Source organism: Salvia splendens, chromosome 3 (assembly GCF_004379255.2).
Source record: "Salvia splendens isolate huo1 chromosome 3, SspV2, whole genome shotgun sequence".
Taxonomy (NCBI): Eukaryota; Viridiplantae; Streptophyta; class Magnoliopsida; order Lamiales; family Lamiaceae; genus Salvia; species Salvia splendens.
In genome coordinates, this window is record NC_056034.1 from 10864969 (window position 1) to 10875824 (window position 10856).

Consider the following 10856-nt stretch of genomic DNA (forward strand, 5'->3'; position numbering starts at 1 on the left):
TTATTCTTAAACAGGTAATATTACTCTTTGCTGCCTGAAAATAAAAACTCCCCAAAACCATAACCTATCACAAAAGAAGCTATTAACACATAAAATTATGATTACAAAATCAGAAAGCATACTAACTTTGTTAAAAAAAGAAAAGCTCTGCCTTTTTTTTTAAACGGGAACGAACTCTGGTGGTAAGACGCAGCACATGTTGATTTTCAGGCTGCACGTAGTGGGGGTGGAGGAGCGGGAATGATTCCCCATCTCCTACGAACATCTTCCAGGTCCTCATCAAAATGGCGCTCATAATACAAACACATCAGATCAGTGCATTTCACGCCTGACCGGAGAGCCCAAGGGAAGTAATGCTGGTAGAACAAACTCCTCTGACTTTGGCTGAATCGAGCAGTACCCCCTGCAACAGATAGGGCACACATGGGGAGAAGCATCTGCTCAAATTCTATGACCTTCAGCGCTGATTCGCCAATCAAATTGGTAGGTAGGTCAAACAGGGTGTGCCAGAAGTCATGCACTTCACGAGCACGTGCTGCAACATACGCTATCTCTTCTGTTTCCATGAACCTGACAGGTGGCCTGTCATCAGGAGAGAAATTTCTGGATCCCATAAACTTAGCATATGCAGCACCAAATGTGTTTGGTGGAAGGTCCCATGCATGCCCTACATTAGCAGAGATGACACGGGGGCGCTCCAGTAGTACAGCCTGTGGAGAAGATCAGGTAAAGCTTATTCATCAACAAAGCTAATAAGAAGACTTGTAGTTGAGGATACCGACAAATTACATGCACCTAAAAAAGCCAATATTATCTCGAAATTTCTCCGACTTTGTCATAGATGCCCAGTAGTAAGTGTGTTTTCATGCATCCCATTTGCACGTCATGTCTAATCAAACTTCTAAACCAAAATCAACAGGAGCAAATCTAATGACACTTGCATGCATGTAGTATGTTTAGATGCCTAAAGATAGAACCTCCTATATGGTGGAATTGTATTTGAGAATGCCAGACATTCTTTCTCAAAAGTGCCAAAATGATCCTCCAAGTCTTGCAACTAAAAGTTTCTACACCATATCTATCCAGGTAATGCTACCTAACTTGGTGGTAAGGCCATATACGTACAAATCCATTGCATTGTATATTCATATTTCCAACATTGCATATAATATTGAAATAAGATCCAACCATATTTAAAACTGAAATTGCAGAAAGAGCAATGTATACTTTGTCACTTTGTCTAAAATATTAGCCAAGTAAGAGCATTCCCGCTTATATGAATATCTCTAGATGTGGTGAAAACAGGCTTATATGAATATCTCTAGATGTGGTGAAAACAGTTTGCCACTTATATTACTTCTAAACAATCTGATCTAAGCACAACGAGCCACACATGTACACTCTGTACGTCAAAAGGAAGCCATTTGAGAAACTAAAATCCTCGATAAGAGATAAAAATGTAAAATTTCTGAGAGTAAATATAACAGCATAAAAAAAATAGCAGCCATGTTGGAATGAAAAGCTCACCCTGCCTTCTGGGCTCCTCTTCATCCTCTCAAGAACCCTTTCAAATGCAGGCTTTCCAGTCGTCTCCCCAAGAGCAGCTATCAAATCAGCTCTACGTGGATCCAACAACGCTCCAACAGCTGATCCAACTGCCACAGCAGCCTGCTGCCATCCATTCAGTTTAACTCGACCACCTGTCATCATATCCCTGCTACATCAAAAAACTTCATCAAACTGTTGGAATAAGAAAATCAATTCATTGGAGAACAAGAAGGCAAGAGATGAAATTATGGCAAGAATAATGAAGGAAATTATTTAAAGATTATGGAAAATCAAATAAAGAAGATATTTAAGGAATTAGAATATATTTTCCATGTATAGCTAGAATTAGAGCCTATAAAAGGTGGTGTAACCATGGAGAGAATTCAATTCAAACTTTAATACAATGTAGTCCATAAAGCTTTTAGTGTCTTTTATTTTCCGTATTTTACTTGTCAACACAAACTCAAGCACAAATGAAATGTCCAAACAACCGCAAAGAGAAACATATGCAATTGCACAAATTGGTTGGTTTTTTCCCTACAGTGAACCAACATTTGTGATTGTACTGGAGAAAACAATCCTGGGTTACCAAAGAAAAAGGATTCGCGCTTTGAGCATGAATGTGATGCACCAATTAATTAGTAAACCCGCCACACACAGCGGTAACAAATTACAGCTAATGCAGTCTATTCAATCATAATCAGAAAAAAATCGAGCCACATGTGCGATGTCTTTCTGCAATCAGCAGAAAAAATAAATTGAATCAAATTGATTGAGTCCACCTATTCCGTGTATCTTAACTTGAACCCTAATCCAGCATAAACCCGAGCTCCTAATTCAATAATAGAAACGGATGAAATTCGAGCCCTAATTTCAATTTGAGGTAAAAAAAATTCGAGCCCTAAATTTGACCATTTGAGTAAAACAAGAACAGCTGACCTGAAAGATGAAGAGGGATCAGAGGTCGGCGGTGGGGTTGATGGGCAGTGATCGTCGAGGACTTAAGGCGGCGGAATTGGTGCCGGCGACAACTGCTGTGAAGTGAAGTGGGGACACCTGTTTTACTTAGTTCTCTCTTTCGATCCTTTATTCTTTAAATACTGTTCTGTTCTAAATTTTTACACTAGTTAACTGCTAATTCTGTAATACTACAAATAATTTCCTTTAATTAAGTGCATAAATTATAATTAATTAATTAATTAAGATCGTAGACTACAATCGTTTTCAACGATTTTAGCTTCGGATGCAACTGCTTTGAAGCTTCTCCTCTCTCTTTCTCTCTCTCTCACTCAAACACACACACTGATCCAGCGAGAGTGAGAGAAAAATGGACTTCTCCCCCAAGTCCTGGCGAGCTCGGAAGCCCCCGCCGCCTAAAAATTCCGACCTTTATTCCACGGTGGTGATCCACGACAAAGACGGCGCCGCATCCAAAGAGCCGGAGCCCGAAGCGGACATCTACGCCACGATGTTGTACAAGGACGACGCCGCCGAGGACGAGGAGGAGTCGCTGCCTCCTCTATTGAAGCGCCTCCCCAAGGACTTCGGCGGCGGCGGGGACGACATCGACGACTCCGACGACGACGCCTCTATCTCCGGCACGATGATTGTCAAAACCGATCGGAGGAAATCGAGCTACTCCAGTAGGAATTCCAGTGCCTCATCATCCAATTCTAAGCCGCGGAGCGTGGCCGCAGCTCCTGTTTGGGAGAGGAGAAGCCCTAGGGGAGGAATTGGGAGCGACGAAGAGGAAGAGGAGGAGGAGAAGGATGGGGATTTCTCGACGTTTGTGGTGAGGAGGAGAGATGAGGATGAGGACGAGGAGAAGGAGGATGAAGATGAGGGTTTGGGGACGATTGTGAGGAAGGGTGGTGGTGGTGGAGGCGGGGGGACGATGCGTAGGGCGGTGGAGAGTATGCAGAAAGTTGGAGAGATTGGAGGGATGGGATATGGGAGGGGGAAGAAGAGCAGCGGTGGTGGTGGAGATGGGGTTGGCGGCACGAGGACTCACGGAAGTGGGAAGATTTCATCAAGCTCCATAGCAGAGTATATTGCCAGAGAGGATCCTTCTACCAAGTATGAGTTGCTCCATGAGCTCGGTAAAGATTCAAATGTTTGAGTTTTGCTTGCTTGGTTCTTCTCTTTGATTGATAATGAATTAAAATTGGTCTGAAACTTTAAGTGATTTAAAATTTCCTGATCAGGTTGAGGTATTATAAAGTTTGTCCCTATTTATTTCATTGCAACAGGGGAAGGAAATAAGCTTTGTCATAAATCTTCTTTCAAGAGAAGTCCGGGAATTGCAATATTTGAACCACTTGTCTAGCAGTTACCATAGAAGAATATGAACTTATAGATCATACTTTTATTTTTCATTGCAACAAATGGTTTAGCAACTTTAAATTCATATGTTATCAGGGAAGGGCTCATATGGGGCAGTCTACAAGGCTCGAGATTTAAGGACCTCAGAATTAGTTGCTGTCAAAGTGATATCATTGTCTGAAGGGGTATGCTTGTAATATGTCGTCACTAAGGTCTTTCTTTGTTTGTGGATTTTTTTTAATTATGAAATACTACTAATTATATTGTAGGAGGAGGGTTATGAAGAAATTCGTGGGGAAATTGAGATGTTGCAGCAGTGTAGTCATCCTAATGTTGTTCGTTATCTTGGGAGCTATCAAGGAGAAGAGTTTCTCTGGGTATGAAGAAGCATCAGCTTTTACCTTTTTTTTATTATATGCTGTTTGTGGATGCATTGTTTTTCTTTTGGGTGGGTGTTGAGAGTAGCATCCTTTACATGATGTGCTAGTTGCGCCCAAGGTTGTGATGTTGATGATAACCATGCATATTTAGCGAATTTATGGATTTGATGGCAGATAGTAATGGAGTACTGTGGGGGTGGAAGTGTTGCTGACTTAATGAATGTTACCGACGAGGCTCTTGAGGAGTATCAAATAGCATATATTTGTAGAGAAGCTTTGAAGGTACTTCTGATTTGTTGATTATATCACAAGCATCACTCTTACTCACTATCACTATTTATCCATTTCCAAGTCCATTTGCTGTAAAGAAGTATATTGCAAGAAAATTGCTTTGGGGCATCCAAATGGATGCATGAATCTAGACTCTGATTATTCAGTAAATTTTTCAATCAGGGTCTATCATATCTGCACTCAATTTTCAAGGTGCATAGAGATATAAAAGGTGGTAATATTTTGTTGACTGAGCAAGGAGAAGTCAAGCTGGGTAAGTCTTAATATTATCTCTTCCTGTACTAGTTTTCCGGCTCCTCTTTCCCAACTCTGGGCTAGTAAATGTTGACGGTTGGCTTCATGGATTTCAGTTTGGACTTTGGATGTATAGATTTAGCATTCTATTTCTTGAATCAATGATATAATGTATGTTTACAGGTGACTTTGGAGTGGCTGCACAGTTGACAAGAACTATGTCTAAGCGCAATACGGTATGCACTATTTGCATTTGTCTTCCTAATCAGGATTGGTTTACTTATCTCCCTCATAGTTTTTTCCTTTTCTTTAAAGAATAGATATTGGTAGGAAAATTCCAACATGTTAAATGAACCATCTTGAAGTGGATGATGGTTAAGCCAACAGATTTGTTTTAGCATTCTGTTTGATCCACTGGTCAGATTAATTGATCATCTGAAGAGTGACTATTTTCACATAAAGTTGATCCAGTCGGGGATGTGACACATGCCACAAATAGTAAGACCCCTTGCTACTAGTTGATCATCTGAGAATGTCTTTTTACCTAGAAATGCTGCATAGATTCCTGGACCTTATGTGAGACCATCACTAAAGTGTGCTTGCCATTTTAAGATATTGAGACTTTTAGCAATAATGAAATGCTAGGAATGAAGTACTCCCTCCGTTCCGCGGTAGTGGAGGCATTTCTTTTCGGCACGCGATTTAAGAAAAAATGTGTTAAGTGAGTTAAGTAAAGGAAGAATAAAGTAGGAAATGAAAAGGGTAGAAAGATGAAGAGAGAATAAAGTAAGGGAGAGTGAAGGAAGTGAGAAATATGTTGACTTTTACTAAAAAGAGAAATGACTTCACTACTATGGAACGTACCAAAATGGCAAAATGAATCCACTACTATGGAACGGAGGGAGTATATGATACTGGGGGTGGCCCATGTTAGTGAAGGGAGCCTTTTTAAGTTAGTTGTGTTCTTGGAGAAAAGCTAAATCCATTCTTGATTTATGTTAAAATCTCTTGAATCTTGTCCCACATCGACGTGCGGGCCGGATGACACATCGGACTTCCATCACGTGGTTAGGCAAGACAAGAGAAGAACCATAATCAATATGGGCCGGAATTAGCATCGGACTTCCACTCGTGAGGTAGATAAGTGATAAAGAAAATCCATCATCCACTTGCGCCCCTCTGATACCATATTAGAAATGGGCCACTCACCCCCTTAAAAGGCCTCATAAGGGGGAGGGTTATCCACTCTTATATAGATGTGATAGGATCATCTCCAAGTTGATGTGGGACAAGATTCAAGAGATTTTAACAATTTATGTATAAGGATTTACCTTGTGAGAGATCTATCGGAGGCAAACACTATAAATTATAAAAGCACTTCCTGCATTTGATGTGTTATTTTATGCTGTCTATTCAGAAAATAATTTGAATAAGAATTTTATTTTTCCCCCTTTCAAGATTTTTTTCATCTCGAGTTTTTGTCTCTTAGTTCATTGGTACACCACATTGGATGGCCCCTGAAGTTATTCAAGAAAGCCGTTATGATGGAAAGGTATATTCTCTGGTTTTGTGCTCATAAAAGTTTGTTGATTGGAAGTCTTAGACCGGTCATTATTTACTAATTTAATATAATGTCAATTTTTTCCCAGGTCGATGTGTGGGCTCTTGGAGTGTCTGCAATTGAAATGGCCGAGGCATGTTTCATTAATTTTTTCCTTTTGTTCCTGTCAGTGACAATTGCAAATCCTACAGATTGTGGTGTTTCACGATATTTGTTGCTAACTTCATGGATACTTGAATTTGGTTTCCAGGGACTTCCTCCAAGAGCAGCTGTTCATCCTATGAGAGTAAGTTCACAGACTTCAATAAATGGTTATGCTAAAATGACCAGTATGATTCAGTCCGAGACCTTTAATTGGAAAAACATCAAGGGAATAAGTGCATCATTAGCTAAATTCAGGGGCTAATACAGTTATATATAGTTATTCCTGAGAAACTTGCTTGTAAACCACCATTGTTTACCCATCTACCCGTGTCCCTTCATATTCCAGATTCACACTGCAAGTTCTCTAAGGTTATTGCAAATGGTGCATTTCTTTGGCATCTTCATGTACCGATATGCTTAGCATAAAATGTGAAGACAAGATTTAGTTAGAACATTCTCTTTTGTGATTCATCCTTGAATCCTTCACAATGCATCTGTGCTCAAGCTATTGTTGTCGTTTTGTGGATGTTATTATGTGCTGGTACCTACAACAAGACATTGCTTTTATATTTGGTTCCATTTATAGCAATATATTACTTTTGGATGCTTACCTAATTCAACGTTGTGGTAGGTATTGTTTATGATTTCAATTGAACCTGCCCCAATGCTTGAAGATAAAGAGAAGTGGTGTGTCTTCTATTCTCTTTACTTTCAGCAACTGTTGAGGACTCTCGTCATTAAGTGTTGATAGTCCATTGTTTATTTAGAACTATGCTGATAGTTACATGTCCATATTTTTTTTTGTAATTTCGAGTATCCCAATATAGTAAATACGTGGACTGCATTTTTTTTGTTTGCTGTCCGTAATGTTTGATTATTCATTGTTACAGGTCGCTTGTATTTCATGACTTTGTTGCAAAGTGCCTGACGAAGGAGCCACGACTCCGACCCACAGCAGCTGAAATGCTGAAGGTATGGTGTCGCTTACTTACTCTCAGTGCTAACTGAATCCAATGCATAATCTTTGTGAGTTCAAGTGTTTCACATTGACTCTTAGATGTTTCTGGTGTGTCTTAATTCTCTTGGGGAAAGTTAGATGTTTCTGGTGTGTCTTAATTCTCTTGGGGAAAGTTTTCTATGGCTCTTGGGGAAAGTTTCTGGTGTGTCTTAATTCTCTTGGGGAAAGTTTTCTATGGCTCTTGATATGGAATCCACTTTGAACAAATGGATCTAGTGAATTGAACCTCTCTTGCATTTTTCAAAGAAAGCTGTCACGTGTTTTGATGCACTGATGGATGTTTATTCTCTTATAATTACTGTTATATTCTGCCCAGCTCTGATTGTAACGTTATTAAAATGTTGCCTTACGAAATGTACACATCCCATACTCGGATTGAAGTTACAGTAAATTTATTTGTATCCATAAGACATGGTTTACTTAATCTGTATCATGCTTTATTCTCGTTTAATTTATAGGTATGCAAAATTATCTCTTTTACTTCAGCTCTTACATCATTTTCTCTTTTCCTTTTGATCACATGAAGCACAAATTCATTGAAAAGTGTAGAAGTGGAGCATCAGCAATGGTCCCGAAGATTGAGCAGGCAAAGCAAGTTAGGGCATCAATGGCAGAAGTACCTTCAGACCGGACACTGTTGAGAGAAGGGGTATTTATAGTATTCCTTTTTGGATTATTTGTGTCAGCAGGATAACTGTCAATTCACAATACTCTCTCTTTTACAAAACGTAGAAGTGGAAAGTTACTCATTTTCTATAATCACTATATTGTATTCCGTCTATTTCAGCCGGCAGGAGATTCAAGTGAACCAATTCTAAATACTGTTCCATCAAAACGCCCGGATGGGCAGCAAGCTTCTGCGCTTGGCATAAATAATACAGTAAAAACAGCTGTAGAAGGTAATATACCTTATTGATATCAATAACAAAATTTATAGCTCTGTTAGAGCATTTTTCTAACATTTTTTGTAACTCGTCATCAAGTATTGCATAAATAGCAGAAGAAGGGGATGACAATCTTAGACATGAATGATCACTTTCAGAAAAAATAAAATTATACCATAGTGTTGATCGCATTTGAATAGAAAAGGCAACATAATTTGAAAATTGTGGAAATTTTTGATGAAATTACTGAGTGATAGTATTAAATAACCTCTAATATGGAGTTGGCTGTTTCACCTAGCTCCTGAACCTCGTGAAGTCAGCTAGCATTTTGAAATATATCTATGATAGTTTTTAATTGTTAAATCAGCTCACCGTTGCATGTTCAACTTGTATTATTAGCAACTTTAGGCGCTACTTTACTGGAGAAATATTTTTAGCTAAATCACAAAACCGTTGATTGTAACTTTATTATCAGGTGATTTTGGAACTGTAATAATCCATGATAGAGCTGATACTGGAAAAACTGCTACTGTGCCGCCATCTACACGAGCAGAAGACTCCGGTCCTGCTACAGGACATGTTGGAAAACCCCCAGTCAGTGGACCTGGTGATAAAACTAAAGACTCTCGGTAACTCTTTTATAGCTTAGTTTCTTATATTTTTAATACAGACATAGAACTGATGCTTGTTACTAGAGGGCGTTGTCATATTTACTTTTGCCTGCTGATATGGAATCACTGTTAATACTTCACGTGATTCTTTAAGTATTTTTATGGAAGGAGGAAATACTTCTTTCTGTTTGCTTATATGGAGGATGGGTTGATATTTCTCCTTTAAACAAAGTCATCGTGAAACGACCCTAAGTCTAGCTTTTCTAACTTACGGCCTAACACTCACCGACACCGTGGTATAGACGAGTGAAATATTTAAAGATGGAAGAAAAGAAAGAATACCTCACCTCACTCTCTTCAGTTTCAGTATCATGAACTCTTCCTTATCCCGAGTCTTTCTTGTATTTTGCCTACTTTAGGTGGAACTTTCTCACTTAGATGTTCTCTAGCAGTCATCTCTATCTCTTGGAGTTTCACACTAAGGTTTCCAATACACACCGACTCATGCATCATAACTTGCCAGGATTGAGACTCCTCCCATCACCGGAATCCTGACAAAGGAGCAAAATATTGAAGTAGCTGTTGGCAGTAGTTTGAGCGATCCTTTAGCTGCTAGTGAAACTGTCAGTAGAAAAGCATTAGACAAGGTAGTTTGATCTTCCAAGTTCAACTTCCACATTTAAATAACCTACGGTTGTTAGTATTACTTATTTGGTCATCTTTATGAGCAGCTTTGGTCCATATACACTGCTGGTAATACAGTACCGATCCCATTTTTAAGGGCAACCGACATATCCCCAATTGCACTCTTATCCGACAATGTGCTTGGGGGATGGCCTGGGGATAGCAGCGGAAGCATAGCTGTGGAGGCAATGCATGAGCTCTTTTCTGGTGACACCCAGCCTAAGAAGGGTAGAAGCAGACAAAATGAGGTCCTCTTGTCCTAGTCTCGATGAAATCATTCCTGTTTCCATGTTATTTCTTCGACATTCGGGTAATATATTGAGCTCCTCAACTTGTTACAGGTACCCCTTCCCCCAGGCGTGTATCAGAGATTGAATTCCAGTCCTACTCTGATGAATCTTGCTCAGGCATTATCATACCACAAAATGTATGTATTTCGGTTAACCCCTGGTCTCATTGTCGACAGATTCAGCCTTCTCGCCTTCTTAGATTCGTTGTGATGTTCGTTGCAGGTGCTATGAGGAGATGCCGCTTCAAGAAATGCAGGCAGTGCAGGAACAACAGACCATTCAAAACCTCTCTGATACCCTTCGGACTATTCTACGATTGTAGTTTTTCTAATCTTTTTTGAAATAGAAGCTTGATTGTGTGCTGTTGCAAATGGAGTAGTTTTTTTAAGGTTTACTGACTGAATTCAATGCACACCATTTGAAATGATTGTAATTCTGATGTAGTAATTATTTTCTGCCAATTTTGTAATTGTAGAACCTTCCAAAACCTTTGATTTTGTATTTGATTCTCCAAGTGTATATATAAACTAGAAATTTTAAAGTAAACATCTCTTAAATAAATATTAATCTTTTGAAGTTAGAAGGAACATTCATACAATGTAACTTTCTTGAAACTAGGTGTAACGCTTCGTTTTTCTAAACTTAATTTTTTTTTGGAACTATAAAGTACTTGCATTTAATGCAATTAATATTGCGAGGGTCCGTGAATTTATTGTTAAGTGGAATTTGTTGCTGGGACTAGAGTTTTGTGAAATAAATTACTGCGCGAATTTAAAATAATTCATTTTCGTGAGGAATAAATATATTGGACTCAATTCGTGAGCTCGATCGAATAAATGAGATAAATAATCCAGTTAGTGATAAATAAATTGTGGACTGCACAATTTAA

The 10856-nt window shown here is 39.0% G+C and overlaps 2 protein-coding genes across 2 annotated transcripts; one reads left to right on the forward strand and one right to left on the reverse strand.

Moving 5' to 3' along the window:
• Positions 1–65: 65 nt before the first annotated feature.
• LOC121794901 (ubiquinone biosynthesis protein COQ4 homolog, mitochondrial-like) lies at positions 66–2640 on the reverse strand. The gene is made up of 3 exons (XM_042193293.1): positions 2488–2640; positions 1528–1714; positions 66–710 (listed from the first exon to the last, which is right to left on the reverse strand). Exons 2-3 carry the CDS (start codon positions 1708–1710, stop codon positions 207–209), a joined length of 687 nt encoding a protein of 228 aa, XP_042049227.1. The 5' UTR covers positions 1711–1714; positions 2488–2640; the 3' UTR covers positions 66–206.
• Positions 2641–2756: 116 nt separating this feature from the next.
• Positions 2757–10513, forward strand: LOC121794900 (serine/threonine-protein kinase dst1-like). Its single transcript, XM_042193292.1, has 18 exons — positions 2757–3647; positions 3967–4055; positions 4140–4247; positions 4425–4532; positions 4704–4794; positions 4959–5011; positions 6265–6327; positions 6425–6469; positions 6587–6622; positions 7112–7167; positions 7371–7452; positions 8025–8147; positions 8286–8397; positions 8858–9011; positions 9517–9640; positions 9725–9925; positions 10019–10104; positions 10190–10513. The coding sequence occupies exons 1-18, from the start codon at positions 2876–2878 to the stop codon at positions 10287–10289; spliced, it is 2403 nt and encodes an 800-aa protein (XP_042049226.1). The 5' UTR covers positions 2757–2875; the 3' UTR covers positions 10290–10513.
• The last annotated feature ends 343 nt before the right edge of the window (positions 10514–10856 follow it).